We start from the raw sequence: 26,562 nt of genomic DNA on the forward strand, positions 1-26,562 counted from the left end.
GGGAAAAATCTCGGTGGAAGGCCTCGAAGAGCCGGGAGATTACGGGGCGGGGACGAGCTGTCTCGCTCGGGGGCTCGTGGAGGAGCGGGACCCCGAACGTACCGGCGCGGGAGAGAGGCGACCCCAGCCCCGGATTCGCGACCCGGAGCTCGGGACTGGTGAGTGGCGGCCTCCGATGAGAACTGCCGCGAGGCGGCGGTCTGACCAGCGCGGCTCAGGGCCGGGCGGCCGCTGGGCCCCGGGGCGGAGCGGGGCCAGGCCGCCCGGCGGGCTGGGGCGCGGGCCGGACCCGCCGCCACCTCCCCGCCGGCCCAAGCCCTGCCGCTTCGCCCGCCCCTGCATCTGCGGGTCCCTCCCGGGCCTTTCTGCTTCCCAGGGCTCAGTGTGGGCGCGTATGCGTTCCAGTCCCCACAGCCAGAAGTCAGCGGGGCCCGGATGGCGGTCTGGTTGCTCGGAGCCGGGTAGAGACGCGGCCAATCCGGCTCCGTGGTCAGAGTCAGGTTTTCTTGCCTTTCCTTCCTTTTTCTGTTTCGTCAGAATAAACCGGTTTAGCCACATAGGCTTGAGAGCTGCGAATTCTCTCTCTGACCTTAGAAATAAGTGCATGAATTTAACTTTGTGGAGTAAGCGAGAGGCAGACACTTCCAAATAACCAGTAGGTTCCAGTGTCTGACACTGCAACCAGTCGTGTGTGTTTGAAGAGAGGGGAGAGTGACATTGGTTCAAGCATACCCGAACCTTCTGTTTAACTGCTGGCTTAAATCATAAACCCTAGCATATTTAACCCCCAAGTTTTAAAGAAATTACCTCTTAGAAAAAAATGGACATTTTTTATGGTCTTCAAATTGCAATTTTTAAAAATAGAGTATTTTATTAAACATTGACTTTATTTTTATAGCAGTTTTTGGATTTTAGGAAAATTGAAAAGACAGTACAGAGTTCCCATATAAAGTATCGACGACTCTTGCCCCTGTTAGCAGCATCTTGCATCAGTGTGGTGCATTTGTTGCAATTAATGGACCAATGACCATTATTACTGACCAGAGTCCTCAGTGAATTCGTATTTCCTTAGTTTTTTTTTTTTTTTTCTTAAAAAGCACTTTTTCTGTTTCGTGAGCCTGTCCAGGTTGCCACTTTATGTTCAGTTCTGCATCTCCTCATGTTCATTTTGGTTGTGGCAGTTTCTCAGACTTTGTTTTGATGACCTTGACAGTTTGATCATGTAGATTGTAGATGGAATTTGTCTGAATTTTTTTTCCCTAAGACTTTGCTTCATGAGGTGTAGAGGAGGAATACCACAGAGGCAGTTTGCCGTTTTCCCCAGGTCATATCAGGGGTACACACCATCAGCATGACTTAGGGCTTGATGTTGGACTTGGTCACCTGGATGCAAGAATGAAGGGTTCCCCCCTCTTGCATACTGTACTCTTAGAATGAAGCCACTGTGTGCAGCTCCCACCTTAGGAGTAGGAGCTGTGCTCTCCTCCTTGAGGGCTGTGTCCACATACATTATTAGGCATTATCCTGGTGGGAGATTGGTCTCCTTCTTCCGTGTTTATTAACTTATTCACTCATTTATATGAGTGTGGACTCATGGGTTATAATCCCATACTGCTTTATTTTGCTAGGCGAAATGTTGTCGATGAGTCCATTGGGGTTTTTTTCAGGTTGGCTCCTATGCTTATGCTAGCATGTGTTTTCCTAGAGCCTTTTTCTGTTGAAACACTTAACGATTGTACGACCTCACCTTGAACTTCAAACAGCCTGGTAAATTTGGCAAAACATTTTCTCCTTGTTAGTAGGCAAGGAAACTGAGGCCCAGGGGCAGTAGACGCCACTTCCTCCAAGGAGTAACAGGATGGACTCAGTTTAGCTGCCACCCCCCTCAGAAAAGAGCCTGTGGTTAGAATTGAGGTTTTGGGGAGTGACTGAGAGACACAGGCTCTCAGGATCTGAATGGAGATGACATGGAGGATGACTGGAAGCTGACTGTTGTTTTTGAAAAGAGAAGTTTGCTTTAGCTAACATCCAGGATGAATTAGAACTGCCAGCTTGGTTGAAATGGAATATTAATGTCCCCCCCCCCCCCCCCGCAAAAAAAAAAAGTTGTGTATGTAGAGAAAGGTTCAGGGAGATCTGGGTAACAGCATTTGTGGCCGGGGAAGGGAGTGTGGTGAAAGAGCGGAGAACGGAGGAGAATCAGAGGACATGCAGTAGTCAGGTTTTATTGCTTAAATCCTGAGAGGAGCTCCCTGGGAAGAAGAAGGATTATTTCACCTTTCAGCTTGGAGGCCTTGTAGTCCAGTGTCTAGCAAAGCCTGGCCATGGCAAAGTGGGTGGGGAGGAACTATCATATGGTGAGCCAGGAAGCAGAGAGAAGCTAGGCCCAACTTGGTCAAAAAGCAAACTCTCTGGCAAGAAGTAGCTTCCAAGGGCATGCTCCCCAGTTACCTAAAGACCTCCCAGCAGACCCACGTCTCAGATGTCATAATTAGGTCAAGTCTCCACCCTAAATCCGTCATCAACCCGTAGCATTATTTAAACATCTGCCTGAGTTTGGGGAGCCACGTCCTGTCCAACCTACACCAGGATGACTTTGATTTCATCAATATCTGGGAACTCCACCCCCCCTACTTTGTGCCAGATCAGCGAGACGTGACCCTTAGGTTCACACTGGAGCCGTGTGAGAAGATGGATAAAAATGTCAATTCAGGAGTACCGGGATAGAGCTGTCATAGAAATACAGTGTGTGCAGAACTGCAGGAACTAACTGGGGAGGGATTCATTTAGCCCAGAGGTGGAATGGGCACAGAAAGGAGCTCAAAAATCAGGGGATGCATATGAATGGAGCCTTCAGGGGATTGTCCCAGCTGGGACAGGCCAAAACCAGGAACCTGGAACTGTATCCTGATCTCATATGGGTGCAGGGGCCGGGGTACTTGGCCTATCATTTACTACTTTCTCAGGCACATTAGCAAGAAACTGGAATGGAAGTGGAACAGCTGGGACTTGAAATGGCACTCATATGGAATACTGGGATTACAGGCTGTGTTTAACGCACTGTGCCACAATGCTGACCTCTGTTTTTATTTGTTTATTTTATTTTATTTTTTGACAGGCAGAGTGGACAAAGAGAGAGACAGAGAGAAAGGTCTTCCTTTGCTGTTGGTTCACCCTCCAATGGCCGCCGCGGCTGGCGCGCTGTGGCCGGTGCACCGCGCTGATCCGATGGCAGGAGCCAGGTGCTTATCCTGGTCTCCCATGGGGTGCAGGGCCCAAGGACTTGGGCCATCCTCCACTGCACTCCCTGGCCACAGCAGAGAGCTGGCCTGGAAGAGGGGCAACCAGGACAGAATCCGGCGCCCCCACTGGGACTAGAACCTGGTGTGCCGGCGCCGCTAGGCGGAGGATTAGCCTAGTGAGCCGCGGCGCCGGCCTTATTTGTTTATTTTTTAAAGATTTGTTTTATTTATTTGAAAGACAGAATTATAAAGAGAGAAAGAGAGACCGAGAGAGTGAGTGAGCTTCCAAACGCTGGTTCACTCTCCAAATAGTCACAACGGCTGGAGCTGGGCTAGGCCAGAGCCAGGAGCCAGGTGCTTCTTCCAGGTCTCCCACATGGGTGCAGGGGCACAAGCACTTGGGCTGTCTTCCACTGCTTTCTCTGGTGCATTAGCAGGGAGCTGGATCAGAAGTGGAATAGCTGGGGCTCAAACCAGTGCTTATATGGGTTACATGCATCACAGGCAGCAGCTTAACCCACTGTGCCACAACACCAGCCCCCATTTTTATTCTTTTAAAAGATTTATTTATTTATTTGAAAGAATTACAGAGATAGGGAGGGAGAGAGTAAGAGAACCGCAGTACCTTTATGTTGCACATTAAATATGCTGATGCAGTTGCCAAACCTTTATTACTGTTTGTTTTGTGTGAATGGCCTGTATGTTCTCCCCACCCCTATTTCGTCATTGTGATTCTGAGGTCAGAAAGGTCAAGACTGTAGCCCTGGGCTGCAGAGTGGCTGAGTCTGGGTAAAAGTTCGGTGTCTTAGACTTAACCTAGGGCTCTTACCTTTGGGCTTTGGTTAGAATGACAGCTAAGGGTGGAAGACGGTTCTGCTTTATTTCCTCTCTCAGAATTCCTAGGAGCTGTGGGGAGGATCCTTGTGACTGAGTGCAGGCTGGAGATGGCTGTGGCCCGGCAGGTTATATTCTACCTGTTGGGGCTGGAGATAGAACTGCCACTCAGTGTCTTCCTTTGTCTCAAGACCTCTGTCTGGATAAGCGGGCTGATTTTTCTGCACAAGCTCATTGTGTGTTCCAGCCCAGTAACCTTCAATAACCTCTGCTGTGTCAGGATTTTTTTTTTTTTTGTAGGTAGCAGACAAGTCCAGAAAGGGTGTGTAATGGCTCATGGGACTGCAAGAATAGGGCTGGCTTCAGGCACACATTGATGCAGGCTTTCAAAAGATGTCATCAGGATCTGGTTTCTTTACGTCATCTCTCTGAGTTGCCTTCATTCTCAGATAGGCTAACCCTCTGGTTTAGCAGGCTTGCCTAGTAATGCCAAACCAAATAACCTTACTTCTTTCAAGCTTCCAAGAAACCACAAAAATCATTTCCCTCCCCGGCTGTGCCCCATGCCTCCATGTCTCAACAGAGTCTTCTTGTCATTAAGTGTAATAGTCACATTCTCTCTCCTGAGGCAGGTGGGGACTTGGGGTGGGGGGGAGGTCATTGACAGGCTTAAGACTTCTCTTTTTGCTTCTCCGCTTTGAACTGGGGGAGAGCTGTGTCTTAAGCTTTCCAGAGTGGAATTGGGTAAAATTACTAAAGGAAGGAAGGATAGAAGAAACACTTAATAGATAGAGGAAAGAGCACAGTTGTCTTCTGCTGCTGTAGAATTCCTAGGCCTGATACTGGGCCTGTCTCATGGGTTTATTTTTAGAGTTACACACACACACACACACACACATTCTAATTTCTTGATCATCAGATTGGTAAAAATTTTAAATGTTAATAAGAACTATTGGTGAGGCTGTGGAACAATGTGCATACTTATAGCCTGCTGGTGGGGTGGATTTGACTGCAGTCACTTTGGAAAGAATTGGGCCTGAAACAATCAGAAGGCCATGAAAAGTAGAATGCATTAAATAATTATATAGTTATAGAACACCAATGGAAATAAACAAACAGGTTGCAATCATACAAACGAACTTCACAAACATGGTGGTGTTGGTAGCCAAACAAAAAACAGCCATGCAATGTGATCTCATTCACTTAAGGCTCAAGACCAGGAGCAGTAACCTATTGTTTACTATTGTTTATGGATACATACCTAGGTCCAAACCTAAAGAAAAGGGAAGGGGAGATTACCATTATAATTTATTCCACCATAACCATTTTCTTGGATATAGCTTTTTCTTCTCCTGGGATTCTGTCCTTGGATACTGGGACCAGATAGTGATGTACAGGCTGCTGTTCTTGGTGGTCCCAGAAGTATGAGGATATCATCTCTCTCCCTAGTAACTTAACTTCTACCTGGAGAGGATGGACAAATGGCTCTTTCAGCAGCCACTTTGGGAGCATCTTCCTTGCATCAGGTACTTCTGCGTATATGTTTCTTCTGTTTCCATAGCTAGTTTTTAATGTCTACTCCATGCCAAGCACTGTGCTAGATTCTGGGGATAAGACAGATACAGTCTTTGTCTCTTTGTCCTTGTTTGGTGGGGAAAGCTGTTGTTAAACCTGATATAAGAAGTTGGAACTTAAAATGGCAGAGAAATAGAGGGTGCAGTACTGGATGAGTTCTGTGTACAAAAGAGAGAGCTCCTGTGGCCCTGGGCTCCAGGGGTCAGGAAAAATTTACTTTCAGCTGAGACCTCAAGCTGGCAGCTGTTGGCTAAGTAGGGGAGGGAATGGTGTTCTCTGTGGGCAGAACAGGATCTTCAAAGGTAGGAAAGAGCCTGGCACTTCATTTGAGGGATGGAGAGGGGTTTTGGTTTGGCTTTGGGGTTGAGATAAGGAGTGGCAGGAAATGAGCTTGGAGGCAAAGGCTGGGCCTACATTATCTGGGCCTCTTGTAGGAAGGAAAGGCATTTTGACTTTTCCCTGGAGTGCCAGAAGCCATTGAGGGGTTCTAACCAGGGTAGTTATGTAAGCAGGTAGCAGGGTGTGTTGGAGGGACAGAAGGCTAGAGTGGCAGGAGCACTGAGGGCAAAGGGGGAAGAAGGTTTAGGGAAGCTAAAACCTGCAGGGTTTCATAATTCCCACAGTTGGATCTGCTTGCAGCCTGTGGAGGATTACTCAGTTATATTACTGGGTATAAATTCTAGAAGGGCAGGCACTTTGCCATTTTTGCTCCTTGCTGTAACCCCAGCACCTGGCCCATAGTGGGCCGCCGTAGATACCTGTTAACTGTTGAATGAATTGCATCACTGCTGCCGAAATGCTCAGTGGCTTCCCAGGCCTGTTAAGATAAAGTCCAGAATTCTTAATGTAGCCCAGAGTCTTGTGTAATCTGTCCCTCCTGTTAACCACCCTCCTTCCTCACAAGTCCCAACAGTCTGTCCCACCCGCTCGCCGCACTGTCCCCAGCCTCAGCCAGTCATCTTTTCCTCAAGCTCACCACTGTCCTTACCCTCTGGGCAGTTGATTTCCACTGCCTTCTGAGGATCACCCTCCAGCTCACTCCCCGGCGGGAAGGAAGATTCTATTTTCCAGGCACCAAAATACAGTGTGGTGGAGTAGAGGGAGCCCCAGCTGGGAGGTACAGCTCACGAGGGCTCTGCCACTGGCAAGTCAAGCCAAGGTGTGGGCCCTCACCTTCCTCGTCTCCCTCATCTCCCTCATCAGGGGGTTCGGCTAGTGGTATGCAATCCTCATTAGACATTAGAACAGCCTGGAGAGTTATTTTTAAAGTACCAAAGCCTTCAGGTTTTCTGACACAGTTGTTCCAGGTGTGTTTTGAAGCTTCTCTAGCTGACTCTTACGTGTAGTCCATGTCACCAACCACCCCGTAGGTGCAAAAGGATTCTTTATATTCTCTGGTGCAGATGGCACTTGGGGATATTTTAGGCAAGAGAGAGATTGGTTCATTATTCATCATCTGATGAATGTCCACACAGGTACACTGACAACTCCTGACTTTTTAAACAAAATGATTTTTATTTTATTTGAAATGCAGAGAGAGAGGGGAGGAGAGAGAGGAGGGGTCTTCCATCTGCTGGTTCATTCCCCAAATGACTGCACCAGCCAAGGCCGCACCAAGCTGAAATCAGGAGCCTAGAACTCAAACCGGGTCTCTCATATGGGTGGCAAGTATCTGAGTACTTGAGCCATCGCCTGCTGCCTCTCAGGGTACACGTTATCAAGAAGTTGGGCGGAAGTGAAGGAGCTGGGACTCAAATCAGGAAGTCCAGTGTGGGATGCAGGCAGTGTCTTAATAGGTATGCCAAACACTTGCCCCAGAACTCCCAACTTTGTCCCATGGCAGGGCTGTCCATTGGTCAGGCACAGGACAAGGGCACTGTCGGTTGGCTACTGCTCCTGTGCCCCTCTCGGAGCCCTGTGGAAATTTCCACTGTTCAGAGCATTTCTGGAGCCCGGCCTCGGTGGTTTGCGTGATGGGCACTGTGCTTCAAAGCACCACTGATGCTTAACCTGGTGGGTGAAAATCACACAGATGCAACCATAGTGATGCACTGTCCACAGTCACCATCACCTCCTGGGACAGCGCGGCGTCTAGCCCACAGCCACATCCAGGGCAGGAAACTCTGGGGCCTCACTGGCAGTGGTGCGTTCACTCCTCTAATAAACACTTTCAGATAGTTTGCTTTTTGCCCCTGTATTCTTTCCTCTCCAGGTTGGTTAGAAGCATTGCAAAAGAGTTCACTCCTAGGAGATTAAGAAGTGAGGCTTAATCTGGGCCCCAAGAGCCTTTAATCAGGGTTTCCCTCAAGACATGGAGCCTGAGGCGGAGTGCTTTGGAATTATAGGAAGAAGGGGTTCTTGTTTGGAAGTCCAGGTAGGTGCTTGAGGCATTTGAGGGGTCCCTGAACTGGTAGCCTGGAGGCCAGGGTACAAACCCAGGCCCTTCTGCTCTTTTCTGAGCCTCTGGAGTCCACATTTGGGATTCAGTGTCTTCTAGGGTAACTCTCTGTGGCTTCTAGGAGCCGGAGCCGGGGGAGGCAGGGAGGCAAGTACTGATGTGGGGTTGCAGAGGCCACAGAACATGGAGGGGGGTGGTTATGCATGCAGAAGCAGCAGTTGGCTGCTATTGTGAAACCAGGGGCCAGAGTTCAGATCCTTTTCCTCCTGAACTGGGTCAGGGGTAGAGGTGGGGGTGTGAATGTTCACAGCAGTGCCGTCCTCAGCTCATTTTCGCAGCTCATGGGGATTCTCACAGCCAAAAATCGTGCAGGGCATCAGTGTCCTGAAAGGTACCTACCACTGGAAGTTGCACAGTGTCATCCCTGCCAGTCTGTTGCCATTTGCAGATTAGCTATCATGAGATCCAGAGACTTGCAGGGCTAAGGTAGGTTGCAGGAAAGGGGATCTCAGAGAAAGTCTGGAGTCCCTCCAGTTCTGCCCGTGAAGAGGGTGCCAGGACGCTGTGGGGCTTGTAGTGTGGAGCATCTTCCTGTCACAGCTAGCTTCTGGCTTATTGAAAGGACAGAGGAGGCCCCTCACCCCAACCTCTGGAGCAAAGGTGTGTGACTTGTGGTATCAGGTAATCCGTGAGGTGCTTTCATGAGTTCAGCACTCTCATTTGGGTTAAGAGAATGGGAGTGTGCCACATCCTCTCAGGTTTTTTCTAGTTCTTTTATAGTTTCTATCTGCCCAAGAACCAGGGATGGACTTACAATCCCTTATTATTGAAACCTGCTGAGCTAATCAGAGAAGGCATACATGAGAAAGAGTATCTCATAGAGGAGTGTGGGAAGTTGGGGGATAGGTCTCAGAGAGGGTGAATTTTGCATTGATTTAATAGAAGGGTGTGGAGAAAGGGAATAGCCTGGTTTGCCCATGTTGCTCCCATTCAACCCCATTTCTGGTCATTCTGAAACCTGGAGATCCTCCTTCCACCTCTGAAAGGAGAAACCGTGTTGGACAGGGAAGCCTTGCTGCTCACCCACATGTTAAGGTTTGCTCTAGTGAAGGCAGAATCCTTTTCTTCTGTCAGCACAACTCAGCTTACAGGGCCCTTCCGTGTAGATGACCTCACTGGGGCTTCCAGCAAAGGAGTTGATATTTGGCTCCTTTCTACAGTGCGCTCAGGTGAGGAAGAGAGTGTAATGGACTGGCTGAGGCATTGCCACCAGGCACTGCTGCCTCCCCTTGTGCTCCTGGGCAAGGCAGGTGACCCTGTGGAGCCCGGGTTTCCTCAGAAGAGTATCCTGAGCACAAAACATCTTCAGATGTGCAAATGGCAGATGTGGTGAGTCCATTGTCATTGACTGGAGAGTCAAATGCCATTGCCAGGAGTAGGTGTTTGGTGCAGTGGTTAAGCTACTGCTTGGAACACCCACATCCTGCATGGGGATGCCTGGGTCTGAGTCCTGGTTTCACTTTTGTCATTTTCTGCTAATGTGCCCCCTGGGAGGCAGCAAATGATGACTCAAGTGATTGGGTTCCTGCCACCCACAAAGAAGACCAAAATTGAGTTCCTGGCTCTTGGCAACAGCCCTGGCTGTTGTAGTAATTTGGGGTATGAACCAGCAGGTGGAAAATCAATCTCTCTCCCTCTCTCTGACTCCATCTCTGCCTTTCAACTAAATAAAAACTTAAAAATGCCCTTGCCAATTTTTTGGTCACCCAGTTACTGTGTTTCAGAGTACCGACTTGAACTTGGGTTGTTCAACCTGTGCATTTACACTTGGCATCTTTTTTTTTTTTAAAGATTTATTTATTTATTTGAAAGTCAGAGTTACACAGAGAGAGAAGGAGAAGCAGAGAGAGAGAGAGAGAGAGGTCTTCCATCCGATGGTTCACTCCCCAGTTGGCTGCAGTGGCTGGAGCTGCACTGATCCAAAACCAGGAGCCAGGAGTTTCTTCCAGATCTCCCCTGCAAGTGCAGGGACCCAAGGACTTGGGCCATCTTCTACTGCTTTCCTAGGCCATAGCAGAGAGCTGGATCGGTGGTGGGGCAGCCAGGTCTCGAACCGGCGCCCATATGGGATGCCAGTGCTTCAGGCCAGGGCATTAACTGGCTGCACCACAGCACCAGCCCTACACTTGGCATCTTATATGTATTCAGCATACACATATGCAAGTGCTATGGGAAGACACCTTTCAATATACCTGCTGTATTATGTTCAAGGTAGAGTTTGAATATCCAAGCAGTGGGATGGAACAAAGAAGTAGTTCTCTGTTTAGTTGGGAAGGAGTCTCAAAAACAAATGGTTGTATAAAATTAACATTGTTTTCAGTTTATTTGAGTGCAAGCATTTGTTCAGCACGTGTGTATTGAGATTCTACAAGGTGGCTAGCATCTTGATCTCTGTGTCAGTGATTTAAACATTTTTGGTGGTTACAGACCCTTTTCAGAATGTGATAACTCTTAGCCCCTCTCTCCAGAAAATTTTTAACTTTTTCTTTTATTTGGCTGGACCATTTCAAATTAAGTTGTAGTAATGATTTTTTAAATATTGCAGCATCCATTGCCTAAAGATATAGCTATTCTTGTGCAAATCCTCAATCTATAACATTAAGGAAATAATCTTAATATGTGTGCTATCCAATCTTATTTTTAAAAAGATGTATTTATTTATTTGAAAGATTGTCAGAGAGATAGTGAGAGACAGAGACAGAGAGGGAGAGAGATCATCCATCTGCTGGTTTACTCCCCAGACAACCACAACAGCTGAAGCTGGGCCAGGCTTGAAGCTAGGAGCTGTGGACTCCATCTGGGTCTCCTGCATGGGTGGTCAAGTACATAAGCCATTACTTGATAACTACGAGGGTGTACATCATCAAGAAACTGGATTAGAAACAGAGGTGTTGGGACTTGAACCAGCCACTTCAGTGTGGGCATCCCAAGCATCAACTTAGCTCCTGTTGCGAATGCCCGCCCCCTTTTTGTGTTTTAAACAGCGTCCAGTCAAGGGTCACACATGTGTTTGGTTATTTCTGTTACAACATTGACTCTTTAATGACCAAGCCATTTGACTTGTGGAATGTCCCACATTCTGAATTTCTCTAATTGTTTCTTCATGTTGTAGTTCAATACTTCTGTTAGTACTTTTTTCCCATGTGATATATGGCCAAGTATTTCTTTATCCCTTATATTTTCTGTAAACTGGAAGTTAGATTTAAAAAGCTTGATTAGATTTGTTGAGGTCAGCTATTTTTGGCAAGGATACTTCAGAGGTGACATTGTGTTATTTGTAAGATGCCAGTTTGCCACTGTTGGTGATGCTGGCTTTGGTCACTTGGTTAAGATGACTTTCAGATCTCTTTCTCATCAAAGCACACACGAAAGTAATGCATCGGATGGTAGTATGGTACTGTCTTGTCACCCAAGTGTTTCACCTGGTGGTTTTAGCATCCTTGGGTTATGTAATGGCAGTTGCAAATGGTGATTTTCTTATACCATGTCCTTCCTCTACTTACTTATGGCCTGTGATCCCTAGCCAGTTCTATTTACTTAGTGCATACACTGTAGTCTAGATACAGTTTTAGGAGGTTTGCCATCCAGCAAAGCCCAGCATGAGCCTGGGTCAACATCAGCTCCAAGTGATGGAAAGTGTCATATTTATGGGTCAGGGGACATGTAGCTGAGCTTTTCATGGTCCTTTTCCATAACCAGTAAACTGTCCAACTACAGAGATAACACAGACTGTCCTCCAACAACAAAAAAAAGCAGTCTCAGCTTTTAAACTTCCAGGTCATTCAACCAAGTTGAATGATGAAGTGGAGAGCGTGATAAAGCACTCCACAGCCCACAGGAATCACCCAGTCCATTCCCTCCCCCTCTCCTGACCCTTTGTAGTCTGTTACATTGCAAGAGGGCTGGACCAGAGCTGGACCAGGCAATTCCTCACATTTCTGCCAGCCTCACTAACATTCCTGGAATTTGTATCACCTCATTTGCTAGTTAAATTCTTGATCCCTTTATTTGAGCTTTGTATGTATGTGTTTTTTGTCACTTGTTAACTCTTTTAAAGTCACACATATCTAAATCCATTAGTGCTTCCCATTGAAGTTTATTTCAACAGTATAATCTCTTTCATTTGTATAGTACTGTAGTACTTTCACTTGATAAAGCACTGGTTTTTTTTTTCTTCATTTTATTTGAAGGGCAGAGAGACAGATCATAAACCTGCTAGTTCACTCCCCAAATGCCCACCACAGTCACGGCTGTTTTGGCTGGGCCAAAGCCAGACGCTTAGAACTCAGTCCAGATCTTCACATGGGTGGCAGGGACCCAAGTACTTGAGCCATCATTTGTTGCCTCCCAGGGTGCACACTAGTAGGAAACTGAATCAGAAGTGGAGGAGCTTGGACTCCAAAGTGGGTGCCAGCTTCCCCAGCTGCAGTTTTAATTGCTGCACCAAATGCCCACCCTGTGGAAGCACTCTTTATGTATTATTGCCTTAGATTTGCTTTCTCTTTGAGTCTTAGGCACAGGGGGTTTTGTTCCTATTGCATTAGTGTCACTACTGACAGAAGCCACTGAACTCTGTCGGGCTGGACTCTGACCGCATGCAGTCAGTAGCAGCGTTGATTTGCCCGTGGTTCCAGCTGCTTCAGGCGAGCCTCTCAGCTACCTCTGTGCCTGCTGGCTGTCTTCCCAGCGGCTGCGCTCCTTGCTCCCCAGAATCGGCAGCAGAGACTCCGTTCACTTTAATTCTGGAACACATGTGGCACCGTCACTCATTTTGCTCCCTTCCTCTCTTGCTGCCACTTTCAATTTCAACTCTTCCTCTCTCTGTAGTTTGAACACTCACTGAATGCTCTTGTCTAGATTTCCTTCTGTGCATTAGGCTTGTGCTTAGTACTTCCTAACATAATTCTTTCACATAACCTTTTAGAAAACCTTGTAGGTAAGCGTGACTCTGCCCATTTTACAGATGGGTAACTGGAGGCCCAGAGTGTTTAGATGGTTCCCCTGTTGTCACAGAGTCAGTGACAGGAAGCAGCTGTTGTGCTAAGGCCCATAGCCTCAGATAAGTGCTGAGCCAGGCTGCAGAGGGGAACAGGGGCAGAGTCCTTTGTGTGCTGACCTTGCATGCTTCCTGGAAGCACAGAGTGCCACGTCCACTTGAGGATTCCTTCCCTACAGTTTCCTTCGTGAGCTCAGCTTAGCAACAAAGCACAGGCCAGCTGCTCGGGGGAGTCACAGCTAAGAATGAGCCCAGTGTGGCCAGGCTGTGCGCCACTGGCTGGCTGAGGGCTGATAGAGCCCAGCTTCTGTGGGAAAGTGAACCAAGCCCACACCACAGAGCAGCCGGGGTAGGTACTCCTAAAGGGAGGCATTCGCACTCAGACTCTCAGTGCTTCCCTAGGCTTCTTAAGTTGGGGAAATAACCTCAGTTCTCTTACTCATTCCAACCTGAAACCTAGAGGGACAAACAAAAGGGATCTCCTGGTGCTGTCAGGACCCCGTGAACGCACTGCATGACTGAGGGAGCGCCCTGTGGTGGTCCACATTGCTCACTGTGTTTATTTTAACAGTTTTCCAGCAGGTGGCGACTGATTTATTCTATCACAGTTGGTGCATTCAGGCAACTCCCCCTCAGCTGGAAGGAAAGGGTCTTGAGGCACGAGTGCTTTTGCGACAGCAGGGAATAGGCTGGTGGCAGCTTTGCTTTCCACTCTGCCGAGCTGCTCCTGGGCCTCAGTCTCCTCGCCTGAAAAATGAGGAGGTGACAACAGGGAAGTAGGGTCCCTATTTTTTTTTTTTTTTTTTTTGACAGGCAGAGTGGACAGTGAGAGAGAGAGACAGAGAGAAAGGTCTTCCTTTTCCATAGGTTCACCCTCCAATGGCCACCGAGGCCGGTGCGCTGCGCTGATCCAAAGGCAGAAGCCAGGTGCTTATCCTGGTCTCCCATGGGGTGCAGGGCCCAAGCACTTGGGCCATCCTCCACTGCACTCCTTGGCCACAGCAGAGAGCTGGCCTGGAAGAGGGGCAACCGGGACAGAATCTGGCGCCCCGACCGGGACTAGAACCTGGTGTGCCGGCACCGCTAGGCAGAGGATTAGCCTATTGAGCCGTGGTGCCAGCGGTCCCTCTTTTTTTAAGATTTATTTATTTATTTGAAAGAGTTACACAGAGAAGGAAAGGCAGAGAGAGAGAGAGAGAGAGGTCTTCCATCCACTGGTTCACTCCCCAATTGGCTACAATGGCTGGAGCTGCGCCAATCCGAAGTCAGGAGCTTCTTCCGGGTCTCCCATGTGGGTGCAGGGGCCCAAGGACTTGGGCCATCTTCTGCTGCTTTCCCAGGCCATAGCAGAGAGCCGGATCAGAAGTGGAGCAGCGGGATTTGAACTGGTGCCCATATGGGATGCTGGCTCTGCAGGCAGTGGCTTTACCTGCTATACCACAGCACCGGCCGAAGCAAGATCCCTCTTGGCAGACCTTGTAGGAGCCCTGTAGGATTGATGTGCTGATTGAGTGCTGGAGTTTGCAGCCCTGTGCAGAGCTGCCACCTCTGCCCCTTTGCTGTGTTTGCTGTTAACCCCATGTCTGGTCTCCAAAGGGGAGAAGTCTCCAGCGGTGAACAGAGAGCCCAGTGAGCTGAGGGCACCATGGCCACGTCAGCCCCACTGCGGAGCCTGGAAGAGGAGGTGACCTGCTCCATTTGCCTTGATTACCTGCGGGACCCTGTGACCATCGACTGTGGCCACGTCTTCTGCCGCAGCTGCACCACCGACGTCCGCCCTGTGTCCGGGGGCCGCCCCGTCTGCCCGCTCTGCAAGAAGCCTTTCAAGAAGGAGAACATCCGGCCTGTGTGGCAGCTGGCCAGCCTGGTGGAGAACATCGAGCGGCTGAAGGTCGACAAGGGCCGGCAGCCAGGAGAGGGGGCCCAGGAGCAGCAGGACACACGGCTGTGCGAGCGGCACCAGGAGAAGCTGCACTACTACTGTGAGGACGACGGCAAGCTGCTGTGCGTGATGTGCCGGGAGTCCCGAGAGCACCGGCCCCACACGGCCGTCCTCGTGGAAAAGGCTGCCTTGCCCCACAGGGTAAGCCCTCCCCCACGGAGGGTGCCCTGTGCCTGCCTTAGGTCTCCTGGCCTGCAGCCCACCACAGGGTAGGAGGCCTGGCTGGGACCCCTCGGAAGGGTTCTAGCTGTCCGAGGACCAAGCCTCCTAGGTCCACCCTCCTGCCCCGCCCCGGAGAGTCCACCTGTCTCCACTGCTTGTCTGTCCACAGGAGAAAATCCTGAACCACCTGAGCACACTAAGGAGAGACAGAGACAAAATTCAAGGCTTTCAGGCGAAGGGAGAAGCCGATATCCTGGCTGCATTGGTAAGTGAGGCTGGCGGAGGAAGCCTTGAGACTGCGAGTGGATGGCGGCTGAGAGGTATTTCCAGGAACAGCGTGGGTGAGGACAGGCATTGGGTAGCAGCTGCAGGCCTGGGCATTAGCCCTGGTTCTGTCTGAGCTGGTGCCTCAGGCCTTGTGCCTGTTTCTCATCTGAAAGGTGAGTGGACTGCCCTCCTGCGTGACCCTCACATCAGCTGCAAGTGCACATCTCCTGCCAGGGGGCTGAGGCCGGCTTGATGGCATTCTTCCTTTTGGCTGGGGGTGGGAGTGGGGTCAGGGTGTGAGAAGACATGTTTTGCCGAAAGGGGAGGGGAGCGGGTCCGAGTAAGAATGAGAGGGAAAGGTTAAGGCCTGGCCGGCTTTGGTGATGTTGTGTCCAGTGAATGCCTGTGACAGCCAGCGGTTAGAAAACAGTGCATTCTGTGCTTGATTGGAGATAGGATGAGGAAGGAGCAAACGGATAAGGTGGTTCCAGTTTTCTGAGGGAGCATGTGTGTGGGGAGGTGAGCAGTGGAGGGATGCTGGGGTAAGCCCCGCTCTAGGAGAGGAAGAGTGTAAAGCCACAGAGAATACCCCAGCCCTCACTGTGCACGGATGCCTCCAGCCCTGCATTGGGCAGCAGACCCCCGTCCTGAGGGGACAGCGAGGTTTGGAAGTCAGAAAGGATGTGATGAGTGAGCACGGACTCTCTGGTTGCACTGAGGAAATGGCATTGTCCTGCGTGGCGGGGAGGGGTGCACGTAGATATTCCACACGTGAGCGCAGGCTGCTGCTGAAGACGGGATTGATCTGGCTTGGCTGACACTGATCAAGCAAAGCTCCCTGGAAGAGGCAACATAGAGATTTTTGTCCAGGAGGAAAAGGTGAAACAGCCACAAGTGAGGCCCGAGGGTTCCTTCAAGGGCCCCTGGATGCTGTTTACCTGGAACAGGTGATGGCCGGCTAGTGAGGCGGAGTTGGGTGCTGGTTGCAGTGGCTGAGTGACCTGCACTGATTCACCACTGGTGTCTTCTTTGAGATGAGAAGGGCAGACCAGGAGGTCCCCTTAGATTCTCCCACCACAAATGCTGTAGAATTCGTGAGTAGGGAGTAGGGGAAGAGCCAGCCTGGAGTGCCTCTAGTGCCGGACCCCAGAGGGGTCCCCACCCTGAGGCAGAGATGTCCCTGCCCCTCCCCCCTGCCCGCTGCAGAAGAAGCTGCAGGACCAGAGGAAGTACATCGTGGCGGAGTTTGAGCAGGGCCAGCAGTTCCTGAAGGAGCGGGAGCAGCACCTACTGGAGCAGCTGGCGAAGCTGGAGCAGGAGCTCGTGGAGGGCCGGGAGAAGTACAAGACCCGGGGCGTCGGGGAGCTCGCCCGCCTGGCGCTGGTCATCTCGGAGCTGGAAGGCAAGGCACGGCAGCCGGCAGCAGAGCTCATGCAGGTGAGGGAGAAGCCCAGGGCAGGTTTGGGAGTCACCTCCACTCAGGGCCTCATCTGAAACATGAGGGTGGTGCCCCTACCCTCCTCTCTCGTGCCAAGGGTTACATGAGCTTAAAATTGGATAAGTTCAAAAACTAAAGGCTCTACCAAAAAAAAATTTTTTTTTTTTTTTTTTTTGATAGAGTGGACAGTGAGAGAGAGAGACAGAGAGAAAGGTCTTCCTTTTGCTGTTGGTTCACCCTCCAATGGCCGCCGCGGCCGGCGCGCTGCGGCCGGCGCACCGCGCTGATCCGATGGCAGGAGCCAGGAGCCAGGTGCTTTTCCTGGTCTCCCATGGGGTGCAGGGCCCAAGCACCTGGGCCATCCTCCACTGCACTCCCGGGCCACAGCAGAGAGCTGGCCTGGAAGAGGGGCAACTGGGACAGAATCCGGCGCCCCGACCGGGACTAGAACCCGGTGTGCCAGCGCCACTAGGCGGAGGATTAGCCTAGTGAGCCGCGGCGCCGGCCCCAAAAAATGTTTTAAAAAATTAAAAGTACTGTAGAAATGGGAAGGGCGGTTGTTACGGGCCTGCGTCCTCATCGCTACCATCACAAGCCCTTTTTCCAGCAGTCCCTGCAGACACCTGTTGAATGGGGGCTTCTCACGGTTCTGGAAATGAAGAAAGGCGTCCTGGCTGGGGGAGGGCTCACCGGTGCCTCTGTCATGGCCATGAAGGGTGTGGAGGAGACAGGCTACTGGGAAAAGGAGGCAGAGGTGCTGAGGCTTTCTCTGGGATCAGAGAACAATGTGGAGAGCAGATGAGGTGCCCTGGGAAAGCTTCCTGAAGGAAGTGCCTTTGACACCGAGAAATCGAGAGTTGTAGACAGAGAGCTGGTTACCAAGTAGGAATGCTGTCACGGGGCAGTGCCGGCCCCGTGACATCTGCTGCGCCGGCATCCCATATGGGTGCCAGGTTCTAGTCCCGGTTGTTCCTCTTCCAATCCAGCTCTCTGCTGTGGCCCAGGAGGGCAGTGGAGGTGCCAGGTGCTTGGGCCCATGCACCCGCATGGGAGACCAGGAGGAAGCACCTGGCTCCTGGCTTCGGATTGGCACAGCGCCGGCCGTAGTGGCCATTTGGGGGGTGAACCAACAGAAGAAAGACAGAGGTCTCTCTCTCACTGTCTATAACTCTACCTGTCAAATTAAAAAAAAAAGGAATGGTGTCACATCTTCCTGCCGGCACCTGGTAACCTGGTAGAGGAGTCTCCACCTTGAACAGGGCTCATCAGCCCTTGGAAGGAGAGAGGACTCCTTCCATCCTCATGGGCAGGGAGAAGGGCTATGTGATGGTCTCCCCTGCTTGCATGGTCTAGAGTGGCCGGGACTGGCTGTTGGCGGGGCGGTTCTGTAGCCAGGAGGAGCAAGGGCAAGACAAGTTCCCCAGTGTTTGTGCTGGCTCATGTTGTGGGAAGAGGCGGCTCTGCTTGCCTCTCCCTGTTGTGGGTTCAGACACACTGAATGAGGACTGGCAGGGATTTTGGACTCTTCCAGTCCGTGCCTGCTGTTGCCGTGGTCCAGAGGCAGGAGAAGCTTGCCGCAGGCCATGGGGCGGGTCAGGAGTCAGGTCAGAGCCTGAGCCCAGGTGTCCTGGTTCCTGTGCTTTGCTCTCTCCTCTTGTTGTGTCCACAGTATCTCTCTGCCACCTCTTGCCCTCCCATTCTCATTATGTGGGACACAAGCTGCCTCTCCCCTTGTCCCTGTGCCTCTTCTTCCCTCTCAGGGACCATCCGTCGTTCCCCACGGCCACTGCTGCCATGTGCGAGTATGCGACTGGGCATACTGGTGGGCGCTGAAACCACGAGTCTGCCTAATCCACCCACGGGAGCCCCCCTTGAGGCAGAGGCCCTGCCTTAATGACTCACGGCTCTCAAATTGAAGCACTCCCTGAATGGGGTGGGCTGGGGGAAGGGAGAGAGAGAGGGGTACCCCTGAAACCAGTGCATGAAATCTTGCTACAGGTAGGGTTTTTTATAATGGTAATTTTTATTTATTTGAAAGTCAGAGTTACACAGAGAAAGAAGGAGAGGCAGAGAGAGAGAAATCTTCCATCCGTTGGCTTACTCACCAGTTGGCCGCAACGGCTGGAGCTGAGCCGATCCGAAGCCGGGAGCCAGGAGCTTCTTCCAGGTCTCCCATGTGGGTGTAGGGGCCCAACGACTTGGGCCATCTTCTACTGCTTGTCTAGGCCATAACAGAGAGCTAGATCAGAAGTAGAGTAGCTGGGACTTGAACTGGTGCCTATATGGGATGCCAGCACTGCAGGCAGTGGCCTTACCTGCTGTATCACAGCACCAGCCCCTACAGGTAGGTTTTATGTGTGGGTTTGTGTATTGATTTTGCTGTAAGGGAATTAGACAGCTAAATCCTTAATTACCATTAAGATTTTCTGAGGGATTATTTGAATATCAAAAGACAATTATAAAGGACTCCCCCCCCCCCCCCCCCGCCCCAGTAGGATCCAACAGCAGCAGAGGACTGCACGTGAGAGGGGGAAGCAGCAGGACAGATGTGTGGAAAAGACCTTTGGCAAAGGTGATGGCAGGGGCAGGTGGGTTAAGCCGCTGCTCTGGACACCTGCAGCCCATATCAGAGTGCTCGTTTGAGTCCCAGTTACTCTGCTTCTGATCCAACTCCATGCTAATGCACCTGGGACGCAGCAGATGCTGCCCCAAGAACCTGAAACCCTGCCTCCCACATGGGAGATCTGGATGGAGTCCTCGCTACTGGCTTTTGGCCTGGTCCAGCCCCCACTGTTGTGGCCACTGGGTGAATGAACCAGTGGATGGAAGACCTCTGTCTCTGTCTCTTTTTCTCTGTCACTCTGCCTTCCAAGTAAATAAATAAAATAAAAAGTTTTTCAAAAGATGACATCAAAGGTAGGGCAGAAATCTGGACTGGGAGCACCCAGAAGATGCTAAAGGGGAACAGGCAAGTCCCAGAAGATACCAGTGACCTTCTCAGGCTAGTCCTGGGTGGGCCCTGCAGGGTCCCGTGGCACTGGCAGGTCTGCACCTCTGCCTGTCCCGCTGCTGGTTGCTGTCTGTACGGACACCTGTGAAGAACCTCCTGGGTGCTCCCTCTGCTGATGACCAACTGCCCCAGGCTGGAGACTGCTGGGGTTCGGAGCCTCACCCTCACTGCCTGTCTCACCATGGCCCCAGGCATCTCAGGGGTGAGGGAAGTCGTTCTGGAGGTCATGTGTGTGACTGCAGGCCGGGACCCCAGGCTTCCTGTCCCCCTCTTGGTGCTCACAGGGCCACCCTCCCTGGACTGCTCACTGCATTTAACCCCTAGACAGGCCCTCCTGTATTATCCTCTCCTTTTCTGCTGTTCCAGCAATGACCCTCATGTCACAAAATGTGCCTGCGTGGCCGCCTACTCTGCATGCCAGCTGTTGCCCCATCCCTTTGCTTCCTCACGCCACTGTTCTCAGCAGAGTGGTCGTTACGTGCTGCCAGTCTTATCTCACTCTCTGCACCTGCCTTGGACTTACTAGAACTCTCTGAAAAGCTCATGAAAAAGTATTTAGTATGGAAAAAACTCTGCAGGGATTCCACAGTTTCTTAGCACCAGAATAAGCCTGTCTTTGAATTTCATTTTCTATGAACTTTCTGAAGTGCCCTTGTGTTTGTCTCGAGAGACAGGTTAGGGGTTTGCCAGAAACTTGCAACCCACGCTGGGCAGCAGCTTCGTAGTAGGAACCTGGGTGTGGCTGTAGCTTCTTGTCTTGTCTTCCCTGGAGCAGAACCCACAGTTCTGGAACTTTGTGACACAGCAGCAGCCACCCCCTGGTGGATCCATTTGTGTCCCAGACATCACGCTCTCAGGAAAGCCTCCTGCCCCCTGCCCTGTTCCCCTGCACTCTGCTCTCTTTTGTCCGTAATGCAGATCGCTGACTGACGCGGTGTGCTGTTTATTGCTTGCTTCCCTTGCTAGGATGCCAGCTCCCGTGGCTGGGGACTTGTGCCCTTTCTTTACTGCGCTCTTCCAGCCTTCTAGAACAGTGCCGGGTACCTAGGGAGCACTTAATGAAAACCTGGAGAAGCAAAGGAAGGTAAAAATCAGTTAGTACAGAGTTTATGGAGGCTTCAGACTCAGAAAAAGATCTGAGCTGTGTCTGACAAGGATGCCCTTCCCATCACCCTGTCCTGCCACCTGTCTCCCGTCACCCAGACAGCAGCACCTGACTGGTGTGCGCAGCTGAGTCTTTGTCTCCACTGCCGCCGCCCTCATTCAGGTCATCTTTGTCTTTCCCCTGGCCCATAGCAACAGTCCTCGGACTGCTTCCCAGCGTCCCCTGTGCCTCCGTAAGCCATTCTTACAGGTGACTCAAGCAAGACAGACGTTTGCTTCTGTCTCAGTGTCTCTTGAGCTGTCAGAGTGGCTGTCTCTGAAGGCATCCAGGGAGTTGTCTGCCTCCCATCTGGTTGTTCCTTCTGCTAGGGATGTCCTCAGCTGTGTGGTCCCAGATGAGTTCACTGTTCATGTCCAAAATTCAGGCAGGGGGAAAAGAGGAAGTAAAGAATTTTTTATTGACACAGAATTTGTACATGTTTTATTGGGAACAGTAAAGTGTGATGCAGGTATGCAATGCGTAATGATCAAATCAGGGTCATTAGCATTTCATCTGCATTTCTGCATGTTGGGAGCCTTTAGGATCTTCTAGTTATTTGGAAATATAGATTGCTGTAGGCTGAGGTTGCCCTGCTGGCTGCGGAAGCAGTTTTACTTCTTTGAAGGACAAGACCCAGGCTATTGCCTGGAACTTTGTCACATGACCAGATCTGGTCACAGAGACTTAGGGAAATGCAATCTTCCTGGGTGGTCGTTGCCCAGCTATAACCCCAGGGGTTCTAGTATTAAAAGGATTAAGGGGGGCTGGCACTGTGGTGCAGCGTGTTAAAGCCCTAGCCTACAGCACCAGCATCCCATATGGGCGCTGGTTCGAGTCCCAGCTGCTCCACTTCTGACCCAGCTCTCTGCTATGGCCTGGGAAAGTAATGGAAGGTGGCATAGGTGGTTGGGCCCTTGCACCTGCCTGGGACACCTGGAAGAAGCTCCTGGCTCCTGGCTTCAGATTGGCTCAGCTCTGGCCTTTGTGGCCATTTGGGGAGTGAACCAGTGAATGGAAGACCTCTATCTCTCTTTCTCTACCTCTCTCTCTCTCTCTTTCAAAATAAATAAAATAAATCTTTAAAAAAAAAAAAAAAAAGGAAGAAGGGAGGCTGGCATCATGGTACAGCTGGTTTAGAGGCTGCTTGTGAAACCAGCATCCTATCTGGGCTCCGCTTCTGATTCCTGCTATTGCACTTGGGAAAGCAATGGAAAATGGCCCATGTCCTTGGGCCCCTGCACCCACATGGGAGATCAGGATGGGGTTCCAGGCTCCTGGTTTTGGCCTGGCCTGGTCCTGGCTATTGCGGCCATTTGGGGAGTACAGCAGTGGATGGAAGAGCTGTTTCTTCCTCTCTCTAACTCTGCTTTCCAATTAAGTAAAGAAATCTTGAAAAAGAAGGGGGGCGGTGAGGAAGGGATCCCGGAGAACACTTGGCAGTCTCGGCCACCTGTTAAGCAGGTCACGTGAGTCATTCCCTCCTGACAACCGTTTGGGTCTCTTCCTTGTACACGGAACAGAATTGGAGCTTCCTGCCACCCCTCTGAGCTGGCTCTGTCATTCCCTGTGTCCAGTTGCTACTGTCCTTGCGGCTACTTTGTTTTCTGGTTGTTTTATCCAATGCCTCAGCTTGAATATCAGCTCTGTAAGGAAGGGCCGACATTTGCTCTGTGCTCGCCTATACCGCTGGGTATGGAGGAATGAAGTCTTACTCCATTCATTTCATGCTGCGCTTTCTTCCCTTACAGGACACCAGAGACTTCCTGAACAGGTAAGAGTTTCCTTTGCACTGTGTACGTCACTCCTCCATGTCCGTGTCCCTTCCCCTTTAATGCCACAATGTCCATTTGGATTAACGGGGAGTGATATGGTTCATGGCCTGTGGTTTGTCCTGGTGACCATCCAGGTACGGGAGTGCATCCCTGGGGACTGGACACCTGCTCTGCACCTGTGTGCATTCTCTGTGTGATCTCAGCACTTGGCCTGCTACCCTTTTCCTGAGGCAGCACAGAATGGAGACAGTGGGAGCCTGGTGTGGACTCCGGCTGTGGGGTCTGCCTGTGGCCTTGAGACCTGGCTCAGATAGTGTCCTTGGGCTCCTGTTTTTCTGTCTGTTGGTTGAGGATCATCAGACCTTTCCTGCCTCCTTCCTAACTGTCGTGAGGATTGAGAGGAGAGCGAGAGGGCTGAATGCCAGCCGGGGGGTTACACCTGTCCTTCCAGGTATCCACGGAAGAAGTTCTGGATTGGGAAACCCATTGCCCGGGTGGTTAAGAAAAGGACTGGCGAATTCTCAGACAAGCTCCTGTCTCTGCAGCGAGGCCTGAGGGAATTCCAAGGTAGGGGCAGGGGAGAGTGCTGGGGAGGAGGTGGGAGCCGGGGGCGCCACCTGGAGAGTGCCCCGCTCCTGCTGCCATCTCTAGCCCCTTCCTCCACAGTCTGCTGCCTGTTGTCTGTCTGTGTGGGGTCTCAGGGATGTGGCCCTGTCGTGAAGCTAATGGGGCCCGAGTGAGAAATGGGCCCAGGACTGTGCTGAGCTGAGGGTCACTGCTGTCCTTCTGCTCCACAGGGAAGCTGCTGAGAGACTTGGAGTATAAGACAGGTGAGTGTCCAGACATGGTTCCCAGGGAGCGTCTGGCTTCCCTTCGGTCCTGGGGCAGCCCCTTCTCTCGTGATAGGGAGAACTTCCCAGTGGGTGACCTAAGGCCACCCTCTCCTTCCCCTTGCATTGTTCTGTTTTTTTTAGATTTATTTATTTGTAAGGTAGAGTTCCAGAGAGGCAGAGGCAGAGAGAGATAGAGAAAGAGAGGGTGGGGGAGAGACTTAGGTAGAGAGAGACAGAGAGAGAGAGAGAGAGAGAGAGAGAGAGGTCTTCCATCCACTGGTTCACTCCCCAGATGGCTGCAACGGCTGGAGCTGAGCCGATCCGAAGCCAGGAGCCAGGAGCTTCTTCCAGGTCTCCCTTGTGGGTGCAGGGGCCCAAAGACTTGGGCCATCTTCTACTGCTTTCCCAGGCCATAGCAGAGAGCTGGATTGGAAGTGGAGCAGCCGGGACCTGAACTGGTACCCATATGGGATGCCAGCACTGCAGGCGGCGGCTTTACCTGCTATGCCACAGCACCGGCCCCTCCTTAGTCAGCAGGGGAGGCCTCCACGTGATAGCCGGCCCTTCTCTGCCCCAGTGTGGTTACTGTGTTCTCACGGATCATACCCCAACCTGTGCCCTCGCCTGAGTTCATTCTCATCTGCCCGACCAAGCAGCTCCTGTGCTCCGAGGAAGCATCAGGGCCACCCCCTAGGGCAGCGGTGTCTCCACCTCATCCCCCACTGCTGTGTACACTGCAAACCCACAGGGCACTGTTCAGCTGGACCAGGAGGTGAATTGCGCCCCTCAGATTGTGTGGCGTGGCAGGCCTGCCGTGGACACAGTGACGCTGTTACTTGTCCCCTTGTCCCCACAGTGAGCGTCACACTGGACCCACAGTCAGCCAGCGGCTACCTGCAGCTGTCAGAGGACTGGAAGTGTGTGACCTACAGCAGCTTGTACCAGAGTGCCTACTTGTACCCCCAGCAGTTTGACTGTGAGCCAGGGGTGCTGGGCAGTAAGGGCTTCACCTGGGGCAAGGTCTACTGGGAAGTGGAGGTGGAGAGGGAGGGCTGGTCTGAGGACGAAGAGGAGGGCGACGAGGAAGAAGAGGGAGAGGAGGAGGAAGAGGAGGAGGAGGCTGGCTATGGGGACGGCTACGAGGACTGGGAAACCGACGAGGACGAGGAGTCCCTGGGTGAGGAGGAAGAGGAGGAGGAGGAGGAGGACGAGGAAGTTGTGGAGAGCTGCATGGTGGGAGTGGCCAGAGACTCTGTGAAGAGGAAAGGGGACCTCTCCCTGCGGCCCGAGGACGGGGTGTGGGCGCTGCGCCTGTCCTCCTCAGGCATCTGGGCCAATACCAGCCCCGAGGCCGAGCTCTTCCCCGCGCTGCGGCCCCGAAGAGTGGGCATCGCCCTGGATTATGAAGGGGGTACCGTGACATTCACCAACGCGGAGTCACAGGAACTCATCTACACCTTTACTGCCACCTTCACCCGGCGCCTGGTCCCCTTCCTGTGGCTCAAGTGGCCAGGAACACGCCTCCTGCTGAGACCTTGAGCTTGGACACCTGCCCATGGCCACATCCACAGATGCTTTACTTCTCAGATTCCGGAACTCTCTGACGGGGGTGGGGTGGGAGTGGGGGCTGCTCTGGGAGTGACCAGAGCACCTGGAGCAAGGGAGACTGGGGACCGGATCTCCCCTCCCCCGACTTCCCCATGGTGGGGGCCCCATGAGGCCTCAGTGCTGTTGCTGCATCTGCCCTGCCTCGATCTGGTTCTTCTCCCTCCCGCTGGTTTCCCGTGGGCGTCTCTGAGGCTCCCTTGCTCCCCGCAGCCCTTTCCTCTGGGTTGTGCACTCTTGTTGACCGCGGGGCCGAGGCAGCACTGTCTTGCCCAGGAAGGCAGCCTCTGCCAGGTGGGCTGGTGAGACCACTCGGTCCTGCCTGAGAGCACTGCGCTGTCTCCGAGTCCCTCTGGGTCCCCTGGCCCAAAGCCACTCAGTGCCCACCTTCCCTGGCGTTTAGCAGACCCTGCACCCCCACACACCTGAAAATGCTGAAAGTAAGCAGGATGCAAGGTCTCGGTGGCTTCCCTGGCCTGCGTGGGGAGGGGGGGGGGAGGAGGCTATCATTGCCCTACGAGGTCCAGAGCAGGCTCCATGCTTCTCTGAAACCAGGGCTGAGCTAGGAGGCTTCTGTAGCTAAGGAGGTGGGGCTCTGGCAAAGATCTGTGGCCAAAAGACTATCTCTTTGTATGGGTCCTCGTGAGGGGAGGTTTCTCACGAATCCAAAGTCCCAGGAACTCAAGTTCCTGTTGATCAGCGCATCTGAAAACAACAGGGCAGACACCCAGTAGAGCAGCCCCTTCTGACTGTTCTTTGCTGAGCTGTCGTCCCCTAGTCCTATTCAGCAGCCAGGTTCCTCTTCCTGGAGACGGAAGGTGGTGGTGTGGGGAGAGGGGAGGCAGGAGTCCTCAGGAGCCCACCAGGTCTTGTCAAAGGAGGAACCAAAGTTTCCGAATTAACCATAGACCCCACCCAAGCCCCGGCCTTTGTCCAGGTGCCCCGAGGGCCCGCAGTTTACGACGGGCTCCCTGCTCCAGCAAAAGCGATGTCCCAGTCTTTGTTCTTAGCCATTCCGAGTGCTCTGCCAGTCCCCTGCTTATCCAGGTTTTTAATTCCTGTGCCCTGCTCCCCACTGCTGTGGTTCCATGGCCACCGCATGTGTCAAGAGTTGCCACTTTGTACATATCACATGCTGCCTGAGTCACTGGTACATCTTTTGCCTCTAGTTTTGTAAGCTCCTGGAGGGCGGCTGCCATCTCTTAGACTTCTCTTGTACTATTCTTGGCACCTAGTGCAGTGCTGGGCACAGAGTAGGTGCTCAATAAAGATTTATTGAATGAA

General features: G+C 51.9%; 1 protein-coding gene across 2 annotated transcripts; it reads left to right on the forward strand.

Moving 5' to 3' along the window:
* On the forward strand, nucleotides 1-26,562 carry LOC100354871 (tripartite motif-containing protein 26). Of its 2 annotated transcripts, XM_051855814.2 has the most exons (9): nucleotides 7-158; nucleotides 7,864-8,025; nucleotides 14,702-15,188; nucleotides 15,379-15,474; nucleotides 16,683-16,913; nucleotides 22,817-22,839; nucleotides 23,292-23,407; nucleotides 23,638-23,670; nucleotides 24,530-26,562. In XM_051855814.2, exons 3-9 carry the CDS (start codon nucleotides 14,751-14,753, stop codon nucleotides 25,210-25,212), a joined length of 1,620 nt encoding a protein of 539 aa, XP_051711774.2. In that variant the 5' UTR covers nucleotides 7-158; nucleotides 7,864-8,025; nucleotides 14,702-14,750; the 3' UTR covers nucleotides 25,213-26,562. The 2 variants fall into 2 exon arrangements, with proteins under 2 accessions (XP_002714391.2, XP_051711774.2); XM_002714345.5 differs by lacking the exon at nucleotides 7,864-8,025 and having other exon boundaries at nucleotides 1-158.

This window comes from Oryctolagus cuniculus, chromosome 5 (assembly GCF_964237555.1).
Source record: "Oryctolagus cuniculus chromosome 5, mOryCun1.1, whole genome shotgun sequence".
In the NCBI taxonomy this organism is placed as follows: Eukaryota; Metazoa; Chordata; class Mammalia; order Lagomorpha; family Leporidae; genus Oryctolagus; species Oryctolagus cuniculus.